Source organism: Girardinichthys multiradiatus, chromosome 17 (assembly GCF_021462225.1).
Source record: "Girardinichthys multiradiatus isolate DD_20200921_A chromosome 17, DD_fGirMul_XY1, whole genome shotgun sequence".
In the NCBI taxonomy this organism is placed as follows: Eukaryota; Metazoa; Chordata; class Actinopteri; order Cyprinodontiformes; family Goodeidae; genus Girardinichthys; species Girardinichthys multiradiatus.
The window spans coordinates 18,460,551-18,487,782 of NC_061809.1; the positions used below are offsets into that span (position 1 = coordinate 18,460,551).

The 27,232-nt window shown below is 38.4% G+C and overlaps 1 protein-coding gene across 9 annotated transcripts in view; it reads left to right on the forward strand.

The window, feature by feature from the left end:
* The window catches only part of col7a1l (collagen type VII alpha 1-like), a 146,601-nt gene that overhangs the window by 15,574 nt on the left and 103,795 nt on the right, over nucleotides 1–27,232 (forward strand). For 6 of the 9 annotated variants that reach the window (XM_047389957.1, XM_047389965.1, XM_047389964.1 and 3 more), the window contains exons 1-2: nucleotides 17,663–17,841; nucleotides 25,288–25,465. In XM_047389957.1, the coding sequence (XP_047245913.1) occupies nucleotides 25,390–25,465 (76 nt within the window). In that variant the 5' untranslated portion in view covers nucleotides 17,663–17,841; nucleotides 25,288–25,389. Of the gene's footprint in view, nucleotides 1–17,662; nucleotides 17,842–20,054; nucleotides 20,191–25,287; nucleotides 25,466–27,232 lie in introns of those variants that run through there. The other 3 variants (XM_047389958.1, XM_047389959.1, XM_047389962.1) reach the window with 2 other exon arrangements.

Consider the following 27,232-nt stretch of genomic DNA (forward strand, 5'->3'; position numbering starts at 1 on the left):
TATAGTAATTTAAACTAAATGGAAAAATGTTAGCACTATGAAATATGTTTTCTACGTCTTCCTATCTACCAAAGACAAGAAAATACAATAATTAGCTTTTGAGAGTTGTGTGCAAACTCATTATTTGACAGCTCAGGTTATGTTAATTGAAAGGATTTATAAAAACACTGATTGCTCAAAGCTTGTTTCAGCTTTCACAAAGCAGCTGTCGAGGCCTGCACCCAAACATTATAATGTGTAATGCCATGAAAACAAGAGAAAAAGACATTTCCTGCTAAGTTTTCATTGTATTACTTATTTAAATATTTTTCACCTGAAAAAATTGTTTTCCTGCCTAACATTATATGATGAAAGCGAGAAAAGGAAGATTGTTTGGTCTATGAGTGGAAACCAACGGAAATAGCTCTGAGTGGATGTTTGTCTTTTTTAAATGAATTATATAACTTGATGTCAATGACTTTGTTTCTCATCTCTAATCTTGGCTTTTTTGGCCTACTTCATGTTGTCAGACAGGTTCTGGTAAATTATTTCTTGATTCTGCAGGCAGCGATCTGACCTGGACAAGGCCAGTAAAACTCAGCTTTTATAGATAACTTTATAATTTAACAAGGACAGTGATAACTTTTTCATGTAGGGCCAGGTTGGTTTGAAGAGCTTTATTCCTCATTATAAAGGAAATTGTTATTTTAAAACTGCTATTTCTATTTACTCAAGTTTTAGCTGTCTGAAAAAAAAAAATAGTTGGATAATCTGAAACATTTAAGAGACAAAATGGAATTGTAAGGCGGGAAACACTTTTTCACATCACAATCCTATTGACTTTATTGGAAAGATTGCAGCTTTATTCAAAAACAAAACCTGGGCAGGCTAGGAAGAAGGAGTTTGACACAAATCTGATATCACTTTTGCCCTGCTGCTTTATCTGATTGGTCAGCTATCCTCAGGCTGTGTGTCAAATGAGAAATCTTTGCAGGTAGCAGATGTGTCCAGACAAATAACTCTCATTGGAAGAATACTATCCCTCCAGGGAGGGCTGACCTCACCTGGGACCTGAAAAAACACCTGGGGCGTGCAGCTTTACTGATGTGTTTGTTGGGTAGATGTTAGTTGTGTTGCTGACTGTGTGACAAAGAGAGATGTGGTTGTTTGAATGTGTCTCACTAGATCTTTGGCCCTTGACCAGGATTTCAGCCTTTTTCTCTGTCGCCAGCTCTTCAGATGGTGACAGTTAGTCTTCATGAACTAAATCTCCCTCTAGCTTGCCCATCCACCTTTTTTGACCTGAATCTCTGCCAATCCGTTATCTTTTTCTTCATGTTTCTCTCTTTAACTAATGTTTTTCTCATCAGTCTACTTCTCCTCGTCATTTTTAGATGTCCTGTCTCTTCTTTTTACTTCTTCCAGCTTTTTCTTCTGCTGTTAGGAGTCATGTTATGAAAGTCAGACTATTAGTGTTTTGCAAATAATCTTAACCTTTTCATTTCTTCATGTTATAAGAACAAACTTCAATGAATTTTATTGGGATCTATTGTGACAGCAAAAATTAGAGCATAAACCAAAAATATTGCTAATGAAAATCTGAAAGGTGTGGTGCACGTTCATATTTTAACCCTTTCAACTCTAGCACCCTAATAAAATCTTTAACAACAAATTCAGTACAGTTTATGTAGCTGTAATTCACAACAAATGTCATCTCAAGCAACACAAGACAAAAAGATCCAACTGATATCCAGAAATATATAATCAAATCAATCCAATAAAATTGAGTCAAAGACTTCAGCCTTACACTGTGTGCAAATGCCTCGTTACCAGGCCTCTGCAGAGCTGACATTCTTATGGGGGGAATTCAGCCATTTGATTGAGGTGTGTTTGAGAAAGGATGTACAGGTCCTTCTCAAAATATTAGCATATTGTGATAAAGTTCATTATTTTCCATAATGTCATGATGAAAATTTAACATTCATATATTTTAGATTCATTGCACACTAACTGAAATATTTCAGGTCTTTTATTGTCTTAATACGGATGATTTTGGCATACAGCTCATGAAAACCCAAAATTCCTATCTCACACAATTAGCATATCATTAAAAGGGTCTCTAAACGAGCTATGAACCTAATCATCTGAATCAACGAGTTAACTCTAAATACCTGCAAAAGATTCCTGAGGCCTTTAAAACTCCCAGCCTGGTTCATCACTCAAAACCCCAATCATGGGTAAGACTGCCGACCTGACTGCTGTCCAGAAGGCCACTATTGACACCCTCAAGCAAGAGGGTAAGACACAGAAAGAAATTTCTGAACGAATAGGCTGTTCCCAGAGTGCTGTATCAAGGCACCTCAGTGGGAAGTCTGTGGGAAGGAAAAATGTGGCAGAAAACGCTGCACAACGAGAAGAGGTGACCGGACCCTGAGGAAGATTGTGGAGAAGGGCCGATTCCAGACCTTGGGGGACCTGCGGAAGCAGTGGACTGAGTCTGGAGTAGAAACATCCAGAGCCACCGTGCACAGGCGTGTGCAGCTGCTGGTGTTGGTCCACTGTGTTTTATCAAGGGCAGGGTCAATGCAGCTAGCTATCAGGAGATTTTGGAGCACTTCATGCTTCCATCTGCTGAAAAGCTTTATGGAGATGAAGATTTCATTTTTCAGCACGACCTGGCACCTGCTCACAGTGCCAAAACCACTGGTAAATGGTTTACTGACCATGGTATCACTGTGCTCAATTGGCCTGCCAACTCTCCTGACCTGAACCCCATAGAGAATCTGTAGGATATTGTGAAGAGAACATTGAGAGACTCAAGACCCAACACTCTGGATGAGCTAAAGGCCGCTATCGAAGCATCCTGGGCCTCCATAAGACCTCAGCAGTGCCACAGGCTGATTGCCTCCATGCCACGCCGCATTGAAGCAGTCATTTCTGCCAAAGGATTCCCGACCAAGTATTGAGTGCATAACTGTACATGATTATTTGAAGGTTGACGTTTTTTGTATTAAAAACACTTTTCTTTTATTGGTCGGATGAAATATGCTAATTTTGTGAGATAGGAATTTTGGGTTTTCATGAGCTGTATGCCACAATCATCCGTATTAAGACAATAAAAGACCTGAAATATTTTAGTTAGTGTGCAATGAATCTAAAATATATGAATGTTAAATTTTCATCATTTCATTATGGAAAATAATGAACTTTATCACAATATGCTAATATTTTGAGAATGACCTGTATCTAAAAGTTGCAGGTTAGTAGTTGTAGGGGACTGTCCTGGGAACGTCTGCTATACATAATCATAAAGGGATGTTGGACAGAGACAGGAAAGCTGGACAGAGATGAAATGTAGATTGAGGGCCCTAAACCTTAGGGAGTGGTGCATCCTGGATGGGCCACAAGTACCCCTCGAATCCCACAGCCTGTCATTCTGGGTTCCTGAGCAAGACCCTTGGCCCCTGAATGCTCTCCGGGCGTCGTACATTAGGAGCCCACTGTTCTGTAAGGGATGGGTTAAATGCGGAGGTTAATTTCTCCATTGTGAAATCAATAAAGTCTAAATTATTATTTTTAATTATTAAATACTCTGGTGATAAAATGGCCCACTCAAATGACAGCCTTAAGTAAAACTGAGAATCTGTGTCAAGATTTGAAATTTTATATTTACAGATACCCCTCCCGTTGTCTGACCTAGTTTAATTTATTTTGCAAAGAAGTGGTAAAAGATTTAGCTTTTATGTATGCAATTGTATGTATTGACCCAAAGAGGTCGAATACATACAAACACCCTCCATGATTTCTAACATTTCAATTCTTTAAAACAAATAGTGTAAACCTTGCATTTTTCTTTCCCCAAAACTATGATGCAATACTTTGTATTGATCTATCACATAAAATCCAAATAAAATAAACTGATGTTTGTAGCTTTAATTTGACAAAAAGTGCAAAATTCAAGTAAAATGAACCTCTGTCACTGTAGGTTTTTGGTTTCATACATCCAAAATCTGCTTTTTGTAAATTTAAGCAATCAAGCAAACACTTCCCCTTATCCAACTATCTTGCATATTGCTGTCCGTGTGCCCTCATGCTATACCGTGCATAATAAATCAGACCAAAAATGGACATTTCAAAGGGCACACACAGCGGGGAAGAGAAGTCAAAAGAGGCCATTATAAGAGATGGAGGACAGGCAGAGGTGAATTATGCAGACAACGGGTTACGTGACGGGTTGTGAAAACCACCAGGTGTCCCAGCTTTGAAATCCTTTCCCTCCACCATATGTTTTAGCTGTGATGAATTTTTACATGTATTTACTGTTTACTGGTTGAGTTCAGTGAATGGGTTTTAAGTCAGGTCAAAGTTTAGTCCTATAGCCCATTAAATACGATAGTTGACCAAAATGCTGCACAGGTAAAAATAATCAGCAGCAGGAACTGTAAAAAAAAATAAAAGTAGAATAAAAACAATAAAAAAAACACCACAAAGTAAAATGGGTAATAAAATAGAGAAGGACACAAGTGGTGAACTATATCAACACACCTGAACATAAAGGTTGAGGTATGGTGGCAACGCAAGGCATCAGTAAACTATTAGAAATCTTCTGTTAAAAAAAAAAACAGAAGAAACTTCTCAAAGAGTGCGGTTGAGGGCAAAAATTTATACCAGAGTTCAGAGTACTAAAAAGGAAACGAGGTTTGCCACAGTTATTTGCCACAAGATTTAAAAGATAGTTAGCCTTATGGTACTCCTCAAGGCTCATTTTTAAAATATCCAGAAAAACGTGAAGATAGTCTATTCTTCATTTCTATTCAGCTCGTCTGCAGGCGCCTCTAAGTGTGCAAGTTGACTCATTCAACCATGGTTCAGTTATTTGTTTGGATATTTTGAACCGACAGGTAGCAACCAAGTCCATTATATCAGCAGAAACATATTTTAAGATTAAAACTGCTCTGTATTGAGCTTAAAATAAAAATCTGAAAACTGAGCCATGTCATTGAAGGCAGAAGAAAACAAGACCAGTGTCAAAGTACTCCTTGTGTTTACATAAGGTGTGCTGTTTTGCCAGGTAGTGAAACAATGCTACACTAAACAGTACAGCGAAGCATTATATTCTTACATTAAATGTTGTTTTTGAAATGTTCATGTTTAATTAGTTTCAAATTTAATTAGTTTCAATTGATTAATTTTTAGTTTTCGTAAATCAATTTTCATCATTGTTTTCTATGTTGCTGAACTTTATTTAATGGACCACATTTTTGCTAGCTGTCATGTTTATCTACAAAAATTACTTCTGTGAATTTTAATGCGGCCATTTGTGCATTATACATGTAAGGTAGCAGCTTTTATAGTCACACTTCGCCCTTCAGCAATTTTTCATTCCATTGAGTATTGCTGCTGAGCTCACTTGACCTGCTCTCAGCAGACTTGTCAATGCTTGTGTGTGTGTGTGTGTGTGTGTGTGTGTGTGTGTGTAATTGTATGTCATCATCCACAGGCACATTCCACTAAACTCAGTTCCTGAATGATGGAGGCTCTGTTTATATTTATACAAGCACAATCTTGCGTATGAGTTCATGTTGTATTAAGGCTAGTCAGTGGCATGCAGATACTGTTAACCTTAACATTTAATGTACTATAAAACAAGCAAAGGTTAAGTAAATTAATAATAACAGATTATTAAAGGAAAGAGGTTTTCACTTGTTGGTTATCTGCCTGCCTGCAGTGGAAATGTTTGGAGTTACATTGGATTTTATAACATTTTGTTATGTTTCAACCCCAATGTCATGTCAGTGTATTCAATTGGGATTTTTGTGACAGAACAACACTAAGAACAACATAACCGTAAATTGGAAGGAAAAGACACTCTCCATTTCTGCTACCTGTATGACCCCTTCTCTTTTCCAATGGTTATAATCAGTCTGACAGAGGGAGGTATCCCAATCATTGTGGTTTTTAGTATAACAATGACCATCAGTGGGACCCTTTGTGAGGTGCCTTGAGATGACGTTGTTGTAAATAAGCGCCGTTTAACTAAATAATCTGAACTGAAACTATCTGTGTAGTTATGCTGCTATAGGCTTAGGCTGCTGGAGGACATAATGAACACTTTCACCCTCTTCGCTACATTCTCACACTACTCTCCAATTTTGCATTATTTGCTGTTATTTCAGCTTTTAACCTTGTTTTCTCTTTTCTCTTCCTAGAAGCTACACCTGGCCTGACTCTGTGTCTACCTGTGACACCTTTCTGGAGGGGGGCATCGTCCAAGCTTCTGCTGGCAACAACTTAATGCTCACCTTCTACTGATGACCCACATGGCCCTGTCTTTTAGTGTTTAACCCTTTCTCTCTCCTAGACATGGTGATTGACTGAGCTTTTACTGTAACGAATTATATGTGCTCTCTTTCAGACTCTAACCTTGAAAACTGGCTCAAAGTTTATCTGTTCTTTCTTTCTAGATGAAACGACAAAAGGAGCTACATCCACTAACATTTACTTTTCCTTCCCATAGAAAGTATTCCTGGATCAGTGCTTCTGTGTTATTTTTGTGTCTCTGCTCTGTTCTCTAAACCCCCAGTCGGTTGTGACAGATGGCCGCTCACACTGAGCCTGCTTCTGCTGGAGGTTTCTTCCTGTTAAAAGGCATTTTTTCTCTCCACTGTCGCTACATGCATGCTCAGTATGAGGGATTGCTGCAAAGTCAACGCCAGTGACTGTCCACTGTCTCTACATGCTAATCCAGGAGGAATGAATGCTGCAAGTCACTGACTGCACTGTTCAATGGTTAGGATTAATTGGAATGTATGTACCTGACTGTTGTGAAGTGCCTTGAGACATGTGTTGTGAATTATATATAAATAATTACTATATAAATAAAACTGAATTGAATTGAATTGAAAAGAATACATGGTTTACAAATTTATTTACAAATAAAAATCTGAAAAGTATATTCAGTGTATCTAGCCTGATTTCCAGGAGATCCCCTAGATGAAATCCAGTCCAACAAATTTTCTTTAGAAGCCACCAAATTTGGTAAATCATTTCACGTGTTTAACTAAATCTGTTGAATTTTTTTGCACCACATGCAAAAATGCTATATGTGGCACAAAGCTAAAGCTGCACACTATTCTCATTCAGCATGTTTTTCATCAGTTGGAACAGGGAACCTCTGGAGAATTGTTTGGGTGACAAATACAGGGCAATCCTGGAAGAAAACCTGTTAGAGGATGGAAAAGACTTGGAACTAGAGCAGGGCAGCTTGTCCCCCTCCAGCAGGACGGCAAATATATTATGTCTTGAAATGACCTATTAAAGTCTAACACTAAATACTTGAAAATTATTGGTTAAAGACTTTCTTGTTCTATAGTGACTGAGCTTGATATATTTTGCAAAGAGTCCGCAGATGTGCAAAGCTGGTGGTGACACACTCCAAAAACCTTTGAGGCTTTAATGGTACAGCTGTGTTTTAAGTAAGATGAAATCACACACGTGGGGTTTCTTTATGAATTAGGTGACATCTGAAAGTCATTGTTTGGAATAGATTTGTTGAATATAATCTTGTTAACTTTTTATATTTGAATTTGTAAAAATCTGAATGCGTGATTTTTCCTCTAACTTCACATGCTTTGTGTTTGTGTAGCGCATAAAATCCAAATGAAATGTATTGACGTTTAAGGTTTTAAAAAGACTAAATGCAATAAACTAAATGCAAAAAAGGTCAGAATGTGATATTGCAGACTGTATATGGTTTCAAACATTTCTGCTCTAAAATAATGGAAGGGATTACGCTTTTCGGTGCCTAAAATCTTGCAGAGAATTTGTTGCAACAAAGAACTGTGCATTTGTATACAATTATATTGTAGTGTCAAGGATAGAGCTCTTGCCCTCAATTTAACATGGTCTGGATTACTGCCTGACAAAAAAAAAATTATAGTACTATGAAAAGTATTTGGCCCCTAACAGATTGCCTCTATTTCTCCTTTTTCACACCAATTACCAAACTGATTTAATACCAGTCAATTCAGAGGACTTGTTAATGTGCTTTAGATCATTGCCTAAAGTTCATAAGTGTGCATGAACTTTAGGTAATAAACTAAAGGCCAGACATTGGCCTTCAGGATTTTCTGGTAGAGAGCAGAATTCATGGTCCATCAATTACAGCCAGTCATTCAGGTCCTGAAGCAGCAAAGTGGACCCAGACCATCACACTACCACCACAATGTTTGTTGGTTTGACATTCTTTTCCTGAAATGCTGTTGGTTTTACTCCAGATTCAACCGGATGCACACCCTGCAAAAAGTACCACTTCTGTGTTACCTGTCTACAAATATTTTTTCTAAAATTCTTGGGAATCATAGACATGTTTTTTTGGGTGTTAGATGGGCGTTTGTGTTAACAGACTGGTTGGTTAACAGATGTTTTTGCCTTGGAACTCTCACAGATGCCATTTTTGCCCAGCCTTTTTACTTTTTTAAAAATCTTGAACACTGACCTTAAGTGAGGCAAATGAGGTCTGCATTACTTTAGATGGTGTTCAGGGTTCTTATGTTGGAGTTGAAAAGTCTGAACTTCAATTTGCGTTGCAAATCAGTCAGTGCAGTCCCTGTAAAGAAAGAAGGCAATACAACACCTACAATCCCAAAACAAGATTTGCTCTTAAAAAGGTTTGTGAGTGGCTTTCAAAAAAGCTGTTGAAATTTAATCCTGAAAAGGACTGTTCAATAGGGCACGCTTTAAGTTACACATGTGGCCTTCACACACAGCTTTCTATTGAGCTGAGATTTATTTACTCATCGAAGACAGTTGGACAGGCATTCCGCAGCGAGGGATACAGCACCTGTCGTTGGTCTCCCGGAGGCTGATTCCTCCCCCAACTTAGGACTGCAGGTCCCTCAATCTGGGTCCTGGACTTTCAGAAGTAGCGCTGAAAGCAACTATCATCCAGACGCAGCTCCTGGAGTAGGCGGTGGTATTCTTCTAACTGGTTCCGTCTCTGGAGAATCTGATGAACCCAGAGACGTCAATGCCGGTGGCGTTGTTCGGCCTTCCATAAATAAAGCTCCTTAAAATCCAGATCCGCCATGTTAAGTTGAAACCAGCAAGCGGCAGATGGAAGCTCCACCTATTTTATGGCACGGTGAAGCGATTGTAACATTGGCCACACGAATTGCTGGCTAAATGTCACACGAGTGACAGTATGCGAATGAGCCGAAAAATTCACTGGAATCGCGGTTGGTCTGAACACACCATTAAGAGTAAGAAAGGAAAATAAATTTTTGTTGCAATCTAGAGCTTTGCCTCTAGATGTCACTGCTGGTTTTGCACTGCTCCTTTAGCCAACTTTTTAACAAGTCTAAGAGTAATCATTCTGATATTAAATAGTTTAAACAGAGTATGGATAAAAGCAATAACAAGCTAAAAAATTTCAATTTTGTGCTTTCAATATTTTGGACAAAGCCATAGTGGCATGGGATTATTGGGGAATTAACCTGTGTTCCAAGAATGCCATTGGATCCATCAGGCTTTTAATCTGGGAAAGCCGGATGAACACCTGAGAGACTTCTTTGAAGTAATTTCGGAACTGTTTTTGTAGCGTCTTGCTGAGAAGAGCCTGTTGGTGTATGTCAGGCTGTCCTTGTCTGTCAGTGAAAAAATGATTTCGTTGAATGCAAATGTCAAAGTAAATGTTATGATTTGGGGTTGTTTGGTTTCTGTTTTTTTCTTATATGTTTCTCACAGTTTTTGAATCATGCTTCTGTTTATTATTTTCCTGGTCATGCTTTAGTTTTTGTCTTCTAGTTCATGTTTTGTCAAGTTTGGCTTTTGGATCTGGTTATGCTTTAGCTTCATGTTTTTCTAGTTTCTATTAGTTTGTATTCAAGAGTCTCTGTTTTGCTCCTGTCACGTTTTGTTCTCTCCTGTCTGTTAATCAACTTTATTTGGTTCACCTGCACCTAGCTAATCTGTCTCCTTGCTTCACCTGGTTCATGCTCCATATATACACCTCCGCTCTGTTTATTCCTCGCGGAAACATTGTCTCGATCATGCTTATGTCTTGTTTTTTGGATCATGCCATGCCTGTCTTGCCTGCTCGTTTATTGTTTTGTTCCTGCCTCTTCCTATGAGTGAGTTTTTTGTTTATTAAATCCTTTTTCACTTACTGTCATGCTGCCTGCTAGTCTGCATTCGGGGTTCCTTCGTTGCACTGAGCCTGACAGTAAAATCATTGAGAAAGCCAGGATGCAAAACCTTACATTGCATTGCATAGTTTTGGGATGAGCACATAACTTGGTTGTAATGTTACGGTAGATTGGTGTACAGACTCAGGCAGTTCCGATGCCCTCTAGGCACTGTTTTCCAACAAGCTCAGGCTCATCCTGTGTGAAAGTTTGGACAAAAAGCTAAACATGACCCTTCTGATATGTTAAGCCACCAACAACAGTGATTACACGGTTGTACATGTACCATGTACATTTATTTCAAAGACTGGTCAGATGAAGGACAGTACAGAAAAGAAGCAGAACAAGTGAGATGTATGAAGCGACACTCTCATCAAGATAAGCCGTTACACCCTCCAGTCTCATCACCTGGGCAAAGACTTGAAATTCTTGCTATATTGTTGTCGACATCCCTGGAAATATTCAAATAGATCAAGATATAGGCGACACAACATATCATGACAGTAAAAGATTATTAAAGTAAATGCATAGAGAAACCTACATAAGAATGATTTCATTTATTAGAGTTGTTTTATTTGAACAATATTAGCGGGATTTTAGCATGAAAGTCTGTTTTAAGGACATGCTACAATACCTCAATCACAATCAAGTTCAGACTTTGACTAGGCCATTTTATTTTGTTTTCTCTTTTCATCTACAAAATTTACTTTCCCTCACTCAGTAAATATCTGAGCTGCGTTCCTTTCCTTAGTTCAGTGTTTCTTGGTGACATGGACCCAATACAGTTTTGGCCTCTTTCAGCGTATCTGAAATAAATTGGGTTCTGCTGAACTGGTTAAAGGCCAATTAGGCAATTTAACCATTTAATATTAATCAAGTGAGTTGAACAGAAAGACAACTAGTTTCTTTCCTTAAAATGGATGTTTGATTTTCTTCAGATCAGGCACGCCACTGTTTTTAGCATTATCAAAGTGGTGGTGTTTCAGTATCCAAAGGAGGCAGATGGATTATCGCTGGTTCACATGGCAGGATTTTTATACCAATTTTTGCCCCAATCTTCCCTGTCCGACATGCCCCGATTATTGTGATGGCTCTTAAGTTAATCTTATGAGATAATGCTGTTGTGTGTGGTGTGTTAAGAGTGATCTAGTCTGCTCGAAAGGACGTTGGAACAAGCTACAACTTCAAATCGAGGATATTCAACATGTTGGATTGTCTTGGCCAAATACACTAGTGTATGGGGCGTTCCCAGAGGACAAACGAGCACGCAGCCTATTGAATGAGACGTACAGCCAATCAAAAAGCAACGTGACAGAAACATGGAAGGGAATTACTCTGAACTCACGTTTGATCTTGAAAGTATTTGCGAAATTTCCCGTCTGACATCTGAATGTTTGTGAGTGAAATCTGTTCCTGTGTGTTGTGCTTACGTTGTGACTGGACACCATACACTGTAGGAGCAAACCTGTTATACCTACGATTTTGTATCATCATATGTGGGGTCTTTTAGGTTCAGCCGCCAATTTGAAAATCCTGGCATTTTTGAACCAGGCATTAAGTAAGCAAACACTTTATGCTGGCTTGGCGGGAAACCAAGGATGCAAGTGTAGAAAAGGACCTGATACCATCTACTAAGTATAGTGCAAGAATTGGGATGTTCTGGGCCTGTTTCTTTCTCAAAGACCCCTGGAACCTTTATTTATGGCATCATGAACCCATGGGAATTTCAGGACATTTTAAATAAAAATCCTCAGGCAGTAAAATGAAAATGGGCCTAAATGGGACTCAACAGAAGCGTGAACCAAAACATATGGCCAAGTTGGAAAGGGCTCAAACCCCTTCTTTAATGACCATCTCAGTTTCTTGAAAAGTTTTGTTCTCTCTTACTCCCTGTCAGCCTAAATGAACCTCTGACATCTCAACATGTTATAGAAAATATGGTTCCCTTTTTAAACAGCTTCTTACACCTCTGGGCCTCCATTGATAATTTTTAAACACTTCACTGAAAGTGAAAATAGTTGAATTTGAGCCTTTTTGTGTAGTACCAGCATCCACCCCAAACCTGACGGAGCTTATGTATGGTGCATTCACTGATCAGAAAAGAATCCGATTTCTTTCCTTTTCTGACCACCCAATCATCTATCTGGGTCAAACAGGCCGAAACAAGTTGATTTCGTTTTGCATTTCTACTACTTGAATCTTTGTTGCCTCCTCTGCTGTGGTCTATCCTCCTGAAAAGTAACACATACAATGCTGCAACCACTGCTTTTTTTCGGTTGCCAGGACAGCTGTTGTCTTACTCTTTGTCAGAATAATTAGGGTTCATGAAATCTACGTAGACTAATAAAGATTTTCTGTAACAAGCAAGCCCTTGTGCCTCTTACATGTTTCAAGCCAATGGTTGTTTGTGTTTCTCAGCCTGGGGTTTTAGCCGTGCTGTGTGAAAATGTGGCGTATGCTGTGTTTAATGCACCTCAGCTCTAGGAGAGCACATATGTTTATACGTATGTTTGAAGTGCTAAAACCATTGGCACAGAGGAGACCTTTTGTAGTTGACAGCAGTGGGCCCTCTGCCCAGCTTTCATACTTTATGGATGGGGATCACAACAGCATTAGCCTCAGGCCGCAGAGAGGCTGCCCATATTCCCAGTGTGAAACTCAAACATGCCAACACTGACAGCATTTAATAAAAAAAAAAAAAAAAATGATACCAGCATCAAATCTGTCTGACACCCGTCTCATGCTGTCAGACTGTCAACAATTGCATTAACACCACACAAAAGGAAGCAGGAAGCTAATGAAATGGCAGCATGGGAAAACAAGCCTCGTAGGCAGATTTCACACTGCAGCAGCAGGTGAGGTGTCCCTATTCGCAAAGAATAATGTTGAAAATAGAGCGATCAAAGTATGGCTCATGTTTTAGAATAAGCCTAAAATTTCACCACAAATCCTGCATAACAGTTTAAAGGAATATCTCATAATTTCCACTCAAAGCCTACACATAACAGCATTTCCTGAAAATAGCATTATACTGACAGTGGTGGACAATTTGCTGTAATTGATGGAACCACAAATTCTGCTCTCTAGCTGGACATCTTGAGGGGGAATACCTAGTCATCAGTTCCTGAGCAAGTTCACTTATGGTGTAGGACAATAATCTATAACACATGAACAAAGGCATGTCCTTTTAAAATGGTCTCTCATGTTTGAAAAGCCTCCTTCTGCATTTTCTATTTAGTAATATTCTGATGTTAAAATTAGTTTGATTTGCAACAGTCTGAGAAGATAGCAAAAACTGAAGAATCTGTCATGGGAAAATGCTTTTTCACAGCAATGTACCTATATGTGTCATGGTTAACTGGTGTTGGTGTTTTGGATTTTATGATTGTTGCTGAGGTTTTGATTGTTCTCATTTAGGGTTTTCGCTATCAGTTCATTTGTCTGTGTTCTTTATTGTAATTAGGTCACGTCTTATTAATTTATTCATTTCATCCATTTAGCATCTTAATTATACTTATCTGATTGTGTAGTTAGTTCTCTATTATTTATTCTCCTTTATGTTTAGTTTAAATCCCTTTTGTGTTTTCTGTGTTAATAGGTCTGCTGCTCAGCACTCTTCTCCACAACTGTTCCAAATCCTCCTGATTAATTCACCTGCATTCACTGTCATTCTCTACTCTCACCTCAGTATATCGGCTCCCTGGTTTTCACAGTTCTTTACTGGTTTTTCATACTCTCCTGTGCTCCATATCCTGCTCATCCTGCAATTTCCCCACTACATATCTTTGTGTGGTACAGCCTCAAACATGACATTATTTTCATTATGCTTTGACTATATTTGACTATTTTGACTGAAATGACTCAAGCAAACATTAGAAATTGTGTACCTGAGGGGACATATTTCACCTTTTGCTTCCTATTTGTGCTCTTGGGTTGAACCATATTTGTGCCATATAGCCAATATCTCTCTAAACTCATAATACATATTATCCACATAATTCACAGTTTTGTTTTGTTCGTTTTTTCCGCTTCGTGTTCATGAATGTTTTCTGGTTAGCCTACAGTCTGAGATAAATTAAGAAACTTTAGACTCACTTGCAGAAAGTGTGATGAGTTGAGACAAGGTTAGCTAATATTGGCTGTTTGAATATGTCCAATGGCTCCAAAACACTTTTTATTTTTAATAACTACTACCTATACCCAAAAGGTATGTAGGCCTTATTTAAATGTGATGTAGGTAGCTTACAATGCACATAGTTCAATGACAGAATAGGTTCAAATTTAAGGAAGCTTACTGATATAGCTCAACAGTGAGATCAGCTATATGTAGAAGGTTCTCCTCATACTAGAGCCTATTTTACTACATGAAGCTTGGGCTCTAGAACATATAGGCACAGACTCTTTCAGTGAGAATTGTCCTGATTGATGTGTCCTCTTGAACCTCCTAACATTTAGTCAGGGTCAGCAACATGGCTGTGTGAATACACAGATTGCCTTAAAGCCAGACAAATTTACAACACCTTTTCCATACTTTGGAATGCCATCTCTCTCTCAGACTTACTTGCTGGCCATGTCTTGGACTGTATTTGGTAGGTTGGGCTGTCCTGCTGCATTACTCAAGAAGATTTTGGAAATACTTTTGGTGGTTTTTATATGCACAAAGGTAGAACATTTCACATTATTGTGAACAATTATGAGCTTTTGAACTGCTGTCAGCACAATGAGTCAGCAGCATCGATACTAGAATGGCTTAAAGAAAACTGTGCTTTCAGTTACTCAGAACTACAGCTCCAGCTATTTACATACCATCATTACATACCATCTTTTATTTAGCAATGTTCCCAATGCACTGATTATAAATTGCAGAAAATTTAAGTAACTTCAGTGAGAAGATTTGATTGATGTTGTTGGACCTTTGTTCTCTAACAAACCTTTGCAGATATGCTGATGTTGTTATTATGGGATTGAATTACACATACAGTTCAGACCAAAAGTTTGGACACACCTTCAAAGAGTTGTCTTTATTTTCATGACTATGAATATTGTAGCTTCACACTGAAAGCATCAAAACTATGAATTAACACATGTGGAATTATATACTGAACAAAAAAGTGTGAAACAACTGAAAATATGTCTTATATTCTAGGTTCTTCAAAGTAGCCACCTTTTGCTTTGATTACTGCTCCACACACTCTTGGCATTCTGTTGATGAGCTTCAAGAAGTAATCACCTGAAATGATCTGTACTGTAAGTGTACTTTTCTTATTTAGCAATTAAGGGAACATCTGAAGGTAGTTGCCTGACCTGAATTTTTTTTTAAGGATATCGGAGTAATCGGAAGTCTGAATGCAGGCCACGCTGTCTGACTTCTGTCGGTTTTGCAATTCTTGTGCCGGCTTATCACGTAAAATCTGATGGGATTTGTGGTTTTTTGAAAAAAAATGTGAAAGCTCATGGGGTATGAATACTTACTGCATGCGCAGATAAAACAGAAAAGATACCATTCTGGAAGTTTGACCAACTCGTATCATGGCTTCCTCTTAAATAAGTCTGAAGTTTTTCTTAAACAAACAAAAAATTACAACTTGATCTTTTCTTAAAAAGCTGAACTCTACACCACTAATTTTAATAGCCCTCACCTCCTGTCAGTTTGTCAGCTCAGGTTATATTAATAAAATGTTACAGTTCAATTCAATTCAATTCAGTTTATTTATATAGCGCCAATTCACAACACATGTTGTTCATACATTCCAATTAATCCTAACCATTGAACAGTGCAGTCAGAGTTAGTTATTTATTCAAATTGGATAAAATGTTTTTCTGTCTGAGGAAACCCAGCAGATTGCATCCAGTCAGTGATTTGCAGCATCCACTCCTCCCGGATGAGACAGTGGACAGTCACTGGCGTTGACTTTGCAGCAATCCCTCATACTGAGCATGCATGTAGCGACAGTGGAGAGGAAAAACTCTCTTTTAACAGGAAGAAACCTCCAGCAGAACCAGGCTCAGTGTGAGCGGCCATCTGCCAGTACAGCTGAAAAACAACAATGTTGTTCTGTCTGTGATAAGATGTCCTCTCTGTGGATAGTTTTTATTTTTAACGAGATGAAATCCCGTGAAATGTTTGCCCCCTTAGTCAACATTCATACCCTTGCCATATTAAACAATGTAAACAATGTAAAAACGAAATGGCAGTATATCACGGGTGGATGATGGAGCTGAAGTTAATGTCTGATTCACAGCTTATGATGTGATGCTAATCGTTCTTTTTATTTTTTATTTTGCGTTTGGTGAGGAACAGTCTGGACTGCGTTTGACCTTCTAGAGTTTAAAATCCTTTATATTTAGACTGTTTAGATGTTAATTAGATAATTCTATGCAGGACTGTCACTCTTACACACAATTTGAGATGCATGAAGCCTTTATTACACTTGTAAAAACAGCAATTCGATTATTTCTTTGATTTCTTACCATTAGAACCACTTTAAAAGAGTGAAAAGAATGGTCAAACCTGAAAGAAATTACTCTACATTAAATACTCGCCAAGGGTGACATTCATGCAAAAACCTTGAAGTGGTGTAATCAGAAACATATATTGTATTGTTTCTTTTGCTTACTGAATCTTATCATCAGCCAGTCCTGCCTCCTGATTGTTTGTGCAGATTTACAGCATGCCAGCACTGGCAGCTAGAGAAGCCCTATTAACCGGTCACCACATTCCTCAGGTCTATCATTAGAAATGACCCAGTGGCCCTAAACATGCAAAAAAAAAACACCCACAGCAACACACACACACACTCACACTCACACACATGCCGTAACCAACAACAGCTTGTAAAACATGACAGTTCTATCCTCCTTCTTCCCCTTTCTCTTTTGGGTTGCTGTTTGACTTACAAGCTACTTTTCTGTATGAGTGTACACATGTTAAATACATAATCTGAAGAATTAATGTAGACCTTGGTTACATTTCCACGTTTTATTAGCTGTTGTTGTTCTGACTTGATGTTCATTATAAAAAAATGCTGTGTAAAATAGGCTCTGTGATTTTTAGGCCCTAAAGGGGTTGATTCTTTGCTTTTGTAAAAAAAAAAAAACTTTCTTCTGTGAAATTGAACTGCAGAAACAAAAAGCAGTCAAAGGCTTCTGAATTCTTGCTTGCTTGCTTGTGCCAACATGTTAGTCATTCATTAAAGTGAGTTTTGCCAACAGGTTTTGAGTGATTTTTCCCCCAATTTTTTTTTTTTTGCATACACATTATCAAACTTTGCCGTTTGTGTTTTGCATCCATAATTTTCATGATACAACTAAAAAGAATATGTAGGGTCATAGTTAATCCATGATTGTAACCGACTTCCTGTTGTATGCATGTCCCCAAGCCTTGTCTGTCACGTGAGCTCTCTTGGACCCAACAGGTTGCTACAGCTTTACCCCCACCTCTTTTTGTCTTAACTTTTCTCTTCAGTGAAAGTCATTCATTTACTCCAACTCACCTACCCTCTGTTACTCAGAGACAGACAGACTGACAGAGAGACAGATATACCCTTTCATTCTGTTTTATTAGATCATCTGTATAGAAAAGGATACAAAATCAGCTTGACTGGGATAAACTTTATTTTGACAGTTTTCTTTTGACCCTCAAGAGATTGTCTGAACGCAAAGGATAATGTCTTCCCTGGTAAGTGAAAAAGCATTGGGCCATTCTAGGGTTATATTTAAAACCCATTACTTTAACTGCACTTTAATATGCCATTTCACAGAGTAGTTATGAATTTCAACAGCGTAAATACCCTTGCAGACTGAATCTCTGGATTAAGGCCAGCATTTCTAATTTTGAAGTGCTTCTGCTGCACGTTAAAGAGAAATTTCTGTCAAAGCAGAGTAATGTGTTTCTTCTTTGCTCCATGCTGGTGATGAAAATAAAATGATTGATGCAGGTTAATAATAACATTTTAAGAACACATACACCAATCTGTTGTGCAGTGCTTTTACCCAGCCTGTATGTGCATTTGCCTAAAGAATGTGGATCTACTCATTCAAATTCAACCGAGGCTTGAAAGAGAGGATGCATTATGCAGTCACGTCAACTCTAGTATATCATGAATAACAAGAGCACATCCAGTTGTTGGTGAGAGCAATGCCAGAAGATGAAACTATGTGGGGTATATCGGGGATGTTTTGTCGTTGTGTGGAACTACCAGGGTAGGTTGAATTCAAATGTAAAGTGTGACTTTAACAAGAGTCTGCAACTTGTGAGAGTGTGCCTGTATTTGTTAGTTTGTAAACCAGCTATAGATCTGATGTGTTGCACCAAAGACATCTGCCAATGTATGCAGCAGCTTCAGAGAGGTGTGTGAGTGAGTAAGTATGTAAGAGAATGTGTGCTGTGTGCGTGTCTCTTCACTGTCACCAGTTTCCCACCTACGGCGGCTAATCCATCCTGTGAAGTGGTGAGGTGGAAAATGCCATTATGTAGAAATAGCTGACATACCGTTAGACTTGCAGGCATTTGAAGTGTGTATATGCGAGTGTGAGTGAAAAGCTGAGATAGGAAATACAAGGGTAGGCGTGGGAATAAAGGCCGGGTGTGGTACACTTCATTTTGTAACATTATTTAATCCACCTGAAGAAGTGATGAACTAAAAGCCCCAGACACAATAAATTCATTTACTTCCTGGCAAAGCAAAAAAATCCTTGTGATTCCAGCATCGTAAGAGTGCAGGATTTAGTCACTAAGGGATCATTGAGGACATGTGTCTGTGTATTTGACTTATGATTGTAGACACTGCAGGAATGTCTTGAGGCATTGCTGCTGTTAGCAGTGATGATGTCTGACACCTATGTTGGTCATAAGTCAGGTATTCAGAGCAACACTGTGATTTGTACTTAAATAACCGCTAAACTGACTGCAAGATATTTTGTAGAAAGTAGTAAATCCACAATGAATGAAATACCTTAATATGACTTTCTAATGCAAAAACACCTCCATTGTTTGATTTATGACCAGCCTGCAAAATGAATTTGTTTCAGAAACGTTTTTACTTGCATGCAGCACTTGCAAACATGCTAACATTCAAAGCTAATATGCTAAACATCATCCAGTCTATGCTCAGTGAAAACACTATATTACCAAACTTGCTCATCCATGTCATTGTGGACATTGCTTTGTGCATTCGTGCAGTCTTGTTGGGCCATCACCTAACTGTTTTCACAAAGTTAAGAGTATGACCTCTAGAGTCTTCATATGCTGCAGCATTAAGACTTTCTTTTACTTTAGCGGGCAGTACAATACTAAGGAGGTGATGCATGCAGAAATGGATCATGAAGGGATTTATTGCACCAGGTGGCAGCCAATACCGGTACCATGATTGAATTTGGTCCATTTCACAAGCATCTTTGAAAGCCGTCTACACACCTGGGTGCTTATTTTCATATGCCTGTGGCCATGGAAGTGGTTGGAACACCTGACTATAATGACTTAAAGGGGTGGCTCAAACATTTTGGCTGTAGCATTTTACTCAATGCAAGCAGAAAGTCACATTTGAAAGTTTAGTTTAACTTAACCAAACACAGCTGTTTGCGTGTCTAAAGAACTGTGTGCTTTCTGTTATCTTTAAAACTCCGTAGACTATAGCAGAAATATGCATTGTACACAGCTGCATATTTATTAGTCAGTCCCAATGCCAGTGGTCCCTGAAGTAATTAAAGAGCACTCAGGAGATACACCTTGAAATGCTGACTCTAGGTACTGGGTGGCTGTCACGGCTGAAGCACCTTCTGCCTCTCATGGAGGACTGAGAAAACAGCTGTGGAGTTTTTTTTTTTTAGGAAAGGGGACCAGAGAGTGTTTTCAGCTACCCAGGGCTCACATTTTCTCAGGCTCCCTGGGAATGTTCAGTCTAGTGTGTTTAAAAAGGAGCTTTAAACAATTGTTGAGCATTGGATTCAGGAGAAGTGTATGACTTTGTTCCTTGCTATTGGACAGTGGACATGATCTTTACCCTCATGGAGTTGCTGTGGAGGTCATGTGAGTTTAATTGTCCAGTTCACATGTGCGCTGTAGATCTGGGGAATGTTTATGTCCTTTTTTCCCAAGGAATTTTGTGAGGGGGTGCCAGGAAAGCTATTAAGTGATGACCGGTGACTCCACCGGGACTGCCCCTCGTCAGTGATCCTGTTTGTCTTATGTCCAGGATGTCAAGGCATAATCGTTGAGTAGAGGGTTTCTGGTTGAGGAACCTTAGAATGTAATCTTTGGTTTTTGCTGATTTGGTGTTGTTGGAGTCTTCAAGCCATGACCTTACCTACATGCATGGCTATTGTTTGCAGCAAAGTGTGAAGAAATCAGACTGTCAGGTCCTCCATGTCTGAGGACACTGTTCCTTATGGGAATAGATGTAAAAGATGGGCACGTTCTTTGCCTCAAGTAGAATATTTCCTGATCTTTTCAAAAGATGGACAGACGGTGATCTTCAGCGATGTGGACGCTGCTCCAATCTGTTGTTGTGAAGAAAGAACTAAACTAAAAAGTAAAGCTTTCCATTTACTGGTATGTCTGTGTTTCAGAGAGATGAATAATGCCAGAATGAGGTCCTAGATACAAGTGGCTAAAATTAACTTCATATGTAGGGTGGAGAGATTAGGAGCATTGTTGGTAGCTTGAAATAGTGCCCCTGCTCTTCTGCATTAAGATGAATTGGCTGAAGTGATCTAAGCATCTGGTCAGGTTTCAGGGTGTCTAATGTTTTGGACGTTTACTAGGCACGTCTCAATAGGGGAGCCCAGAGGAGACCCAGCACTAAGTAAAGGGACTAAAAATTTCTTCTGGTTTGGGAAAACCATGGGATATCCCAGAATCAGTTGGAGGGTTCCCCTCTGTTACCTCTGTGATCTAATCTCAAAAAAGCCAAAAACAGCAGGCATATATAAAGTGCTATGTGGAAGATAAGGAAAAAAAAAAAACACTAGCTTAACACTACTTGAAAGTGGTCTTACTTCATATTTATGTGTCCACGTTTGTGACAGGTAAACAGCACAAGGATGCACAGGAATGCATGTCTTAATCTGTGGTGATGGACACCAGGATCTTTCTGTTTGTGTCTGAAAACACATTGCACTTAACTGTCCATAAAACAATTTAATAAAATGTTTAATTATGAATGCCAGAATAATACAATCTGCTTTCTGACTAGCTTTCTGAGCGCATTGGCATACCTGTTTAAATCCCACTTGAAACATGAACACAGCACACAGTCCTGCCTGCAGTACAATACTAAGATGATGCAGGCAGAGACAGGTCTAAGATCTGCATTGGTATGTGAAAGGGAGAGTGAGGTTCTTGGCTGTTACATTAGAGTTCAAGCCCTGCCACTTCTCACCTCAATCTGCAGGAGTTGTAAACTATTCAGCCTTCAGCCATTCTGGCTCAGTCAGACCAGATGGTCAAATTACATGGAGGAATTTTCTGGAGTTCAAATAATTTCATATTTATCACGTTTCTTTTGCTGTAATCATATAGATTTATGGTAAAGTGCTCTCAGGAGGAAGCTCGTGAAGCTGAATTGGTTTGATAGATGGGTTGCGACTCTTTCAAGCTAAACGTTTTCATGGGACTGAGTGAAGTCAGATCTCTTTTTGATGTTAGTCATTTGCACATGTCCGTGCAATTCTCACATGCACATGTTTGCAAGGTATGTGGGGATTAGCAACCTAATATAAAACATAACAGCAGGATCTCATTTCACTTGATCAATGTTAGGGTTTTTTTCTTCTCTATTATGGATAGCTCATTCATTTGGATTTTAACAGGCTGTCCCTGCTGTGTGATGTGTTGGCAGTGTGCTTTACTGACTAAAGATTAGATGTTGATTGAATTTGCTTAAAGGAATGTTATTCATTCCACAATTTTGTTGATAAATTGCCAAGATAAGTATAACAATACCATTTAAAATGAATTTGTAACACAGATAGGTTTTACATACTAGTTTACAGCCTCAAACTAAGCATAACATTATTGTGCAAGGTGTTTGCAGAAATATGCCTTGGCACCATTGTATCCCAATATAAAACCATAAAATTATAAATGCAGGTATAATTTTTAAATTTCTGATTATCTAATACCATTGTTGTATGTTGCCAATTGACCACTGGAAATGTGCACCATCCCCCAGCAGTCATGATTAGGCACGACCAGAATGGATGAATGAATCACCTCCCTTCCCTAGAGAAGCACAAATCTGAATTTTGTGGCTAACTTCCAGTTTTTGGTTTTTGCTAAGCCTTTCCTTCTGATAATGATTTTATCTGATTCTGATTTTTTAAAGGACTATAATTAACACTATTAAAAATATTTTTAAAAATCGATAAAAGCAGTTAGCATCCTCACCTTAATTCTGAAATAACTTAAAAGCCGCCAACATTTCCAAATTCCGGAAATTAATAACACACCGGTTTCTTTCTTGCTTTCTGAAGGTCTTTCACATTTTAGTTTTTTTGTTTGGACCTGGATTGCGCTTTTAATTTTTTTCTAGCTATTTCAGTAAACAAACACTATCTGATTAGCCTGACAAAAGTATTGTGAGAGGCATCACTGCTCTTTTGTAACAACCTTTTTTTGCTGAATTTTCATGTAAACTCATTTTCGATGTTTTACATGAATTAATCTACAAATTTGGAACACTCATTTTGGAATAAAAATTTAAACTCATCTAGGTTGTCTGTCATGTGTTGACATCATAGTGGTTCATCCTTTGATTTTAGGACCCATTTTATACCTGAATAACTCATAAGGTTGTTTATAGTGCTGTTAAAGTGTTTGGCCTCTATAGATTTCCTCTGCTTTTGTTTTTGTCAAACTTCAATGTTTCCCATTTGATAAATGTTTATCAAATAAATTTGAATATCAAATATAAACTGTGTGAATAGAAAATGCTATTCAAATTTTTTTATTAAGGGAAAAACACCAATCCAAGCCGAGCTGGCCATATATGAAAATCACTTTGGAGAAATTTTGGCTAACTCTTCTTTGAAGCGACATTGCAAGGTTTATGACCATAGACATGTTAAAGGTCATGACATAACATCCCTTAGGGAGTCGAGTCCAGACTTTGACAAAGTTATTCCAACACCTTCTTTGGAGCCACTCTGAGATAGTCTTCCAGATGTGCTTATTCTGCTTCATAACCCAAGTGTGCTTGAGCCTAAGGTTATGAACTGATGGTTTAATATTCTCCTTCATGGTAGAGAGCAAATTCATGGCTCTGTTGGATTTGCCAGGTAGTCAAAGTATTTAAAAGGTGAAATTATTCAAGCTCATTACGCTATCAACACCAGGTTTGACTCTCCGTATGGTGTCCTGTGTCTCAGGTTTTGGATTTTGTCTGTTCTAATGCACACCTTCAAAAACATTATGCTTTTGATTACTCAGTCCACAGACTACTTTCCCAAAGTCTTGGACCCTGATCATCAAGCTATTTTTGGGTAATTTGAGAACAGCATTTGTGTTCTTTTTGGTCAGCAATGGCCTTGGAACTCTCCCATGGACGCCATTTTCGCCCAGTCTCTGTTATCTCTTTTTTCCTGCTCTTGGTGGAGGTGGATGCTTTTTCTCTGTCTCCCGCACCCCTCCCATATCTGCCCTGCTTTAGCTCTGTGTCTTGTCTTTTCCCCTCCCTTCCCTGAGGACACCTGTGGACCTGCTCAGAACTTGGCCGGTTGATGAACATTCCAACGAACCATCAAGGACAATGGCCTCTGTGACAGTGCTTCATGGACTTACTTGCACACACTCACTTGCACACACACACATGCTCAAAATAAACATATGCACCCCTCACACCACCTTCACCGTTCCCAGCATGATGTTGTTTTGTCAACTTGTTGTTTCTTTGTGCTGAGGTTTTTTTGCAATCTCAAACTGTATCCTGCTAAGGATAAAGTGTGAAATATGATTTTTTTTTCCCTCTACTTACATAATGTGGCCTCTTTTCTCATCTAGCAAGGGCAGCGCCTGTGAGCGGGCAGCAAAGCCTCGGTGACCCGTCCCCCCATTGTCTTGTGTCATGATGTATGTTTGGATGGGTTGTACTGGAATTCTAATTTCCCCTCGGGGATCAATAAAGTATCTTTGAATTGAATTGAATTGAATTTGAATTGAATTGAATCGTTGAAATATAATCACTGACATTAAATGAGACCTTCAGTGCTTTAGATGTTATTTTGTGACCTCCTGGTTGAGTCATCAAAGCTATCTGGGAGTAATCTTGGTAGGTAAGCCAATCCTAGGAAGGTTCACCCCGTTCTGTTTTTTCTCCATATGTGGAAAATGGCTCTTAATTTGGTTCAGTAGAGTCCCAAAGCTTAAAAAATGGCTTTGTAACCCTTTTGGACCGATAGAGATAAATAATTTGCCATTTGTTCTTGAATGTCTTTAAACAGGGATATATGGTGTTTCTTTTTTAGATCTTTTAGTCTACTTAATGTTGTCAGAGTTTCCATTAAAGTCATTTCTTGATTCTACAGGTCAGGAAATGATTTGGCATTGATGTCATTAGTAAATAGAACCAGAAAATGTTTGGTATTCGCAGTTCATTTATGATTCAACAATTTAAACTGAAAATGGCCAGTTGCTGACTGAATCAAAGGACCTTTGGAACAAAACCACTTTAAAATTACAGACTCTGGTTTATATTTCCCAACGTTTAAACCTTCAAATAACTGGATTATATAACTGGTTTAACCTAGTGGGCTCCTATTGGAAAGTTTTAAAACCCTTTGATGTTTTTTTTATTTCTTTCGCCTCAGGCACTAGGTTGTAAAGCTGTTGGGAAAGCTTCTCTAAGTGACTGAGGCCAGCAACAGCTCAAGACCTTGAATTGTGTATCAGAAAAATCAAAAAGGACTGGAAGTTTTGTTTTTAATTTCATCAATAGACATGCTGTCAAAATGTTGTCCTTATGTCTATTAAGTCTTTGTCAGAGCTGAAGGAAAACAATCTTGAACTATAGCTGTGGTCCTTTTCCATGATAATTATAGGTCATTAACAAATTTAGAAAATGTCGGTGTGTTTTATCTCAGAGGGTCCTTAATTACTTTGTCACTCCCTGTTCATCTTGTGTGCTTTCAGATAGAAGCAAGGAGGTGTCGTAGTTGATTGTGAAGTGGAGGTTGGGAAGAGCTGGAAAAGAGAAGCAAGTGACTGAAGGAGGAAGACGAGAAGAGGAAGAGCATGGGGCTCTCATCTGTTTGGATCTTTCTATTGTGCTTTTCTGTCTTTTATCCAAGGGCTGCTGCACAAGCTGAAGGTATGTGATGACATTTATATGCATGAATGCAACATTCAAGCACAATTTACTGCATCAGATAGTACGGCTTTTTATTATTTCCAAGAATTGAAAGTTTTTTAAAGCAACTAATATTTTAAAATACCCCATTTAATCTCTCCAGGCTATAACTATACCACACATAATATTTTAGCAATTGCTGTTAAAATAGATGACTTGCACGCTAAGAATGCTATTCTTCTCAGTGAGCACGGTGTGCAACTGCCCCTTCATTAAATCTCCTCATGTGATTGGTTCATGTTGTAGACACTGAACCAGCAGCAGTTTTGCTCCAGACTAAACATCTGCTTGCCTCCTGTGCCGTATACATCTTCTTTCTGTAAGCCTGTCAAATACATCCGCTAGATATCGAAGGTTAGCCTCAAGTGCTGTGTGATGTCATAAAGGTCAGTAAGCCAATCAGAAGTTGGATGTCTTCCACCTGAAACGATTGGTAGAAAGTGATATATAAAGAGCTATGGGAAGATAACTCAGATGTGAATGAAGCTGTTCTTCCTTTGCACCTGCTAATATTGTCTGTTATTGACAGTAATACCTAAATTGTTAAACATGTAATCCTACAACCTTTTGGTTTAATCACAAACAGAAAATCAACATGTGTTCAATGCAGAAGACGACTTACAGCTTCCATGAGCAATGTTTTACTTAAAATTGCAAAAGATTTAATTCCCCTTGAATTAGTTCACATTTTGTCATATCACATACACAAATGTACTTAATTGAGATTATTTATGATAGACTAACACAAAGTAGAGCATAAATGTGAACTGAAATAAGAGAGTAAGTAAAGGAGAGTAAAAATCTGAATAAATTCGCCTGCATTTTCATTCACCCCAACCCCAAGGCCAATACAAAACCTAACATTTTTACAGTATTTTCTCAGACCACCTTCTTCCACATGTTTATACATGCCCTACATGGCTTCACGCACACCGCAGTGGGACTTCTTATAGGTTTCCTTCAACAATGGCTCTCTGCTTGCCAATCTTGCATAATGGTCAGATGTGTGGAGTGCACAACTAAATGCTGTTCTGCCTCCTTGTTTCATGAAAGATTAATACTCTTATTGTCCTGACAATTTAGTTGGATGGCCAAGTTTACAGCTGTGCCATAGTCTATCCATTTTCAGATACTGAACAGCTGCTTGCTCTCTTTCCACAGGATTTGTTAGATTCCTTAGGTATTTGGGTTTGGTTTTCTTTTGTGTCTCTGTTTTCACCATCTCCATTTTTGTTTATTAGGTTCTCAAAGGTCTTGCCATATAGGTTCATTCTTTTAGGTTTAGTCTTAGCTATTTCTTGTGTTCTGTTCCCTTTGTATTCTATTTTATTCCTTTTGGTCAGTATTTGTCATGATTTGAGGGTGTTTTGGTTTTTGTTTGGGTTTTATTTGTTGAAACGTTTTTTTTTTTTTGCCAGCTCTTCAGCAGTACATTGAAATGGGTGGAGAAATGGCAACAGAGTGTGATTCTGCTCCATATACATATGCATATACAGGTCCTTCTCAGAATATTAGCATATTGTGATAAAGTTCATTATTTTCCATAATGTAATGATGAAAATGTAACATTCATATATTTTAGATTCATTGCACATTAACTGAAATATTTCAGGTCTTTTATTGTCTTAATACGGATGATTTTGGCATACAGCTCATGAAAACCCAAAATTCCTATCTCACAAAATTAGCATATCATTAAAAGGGTCTCTAAACGAGCTATGAACCTAA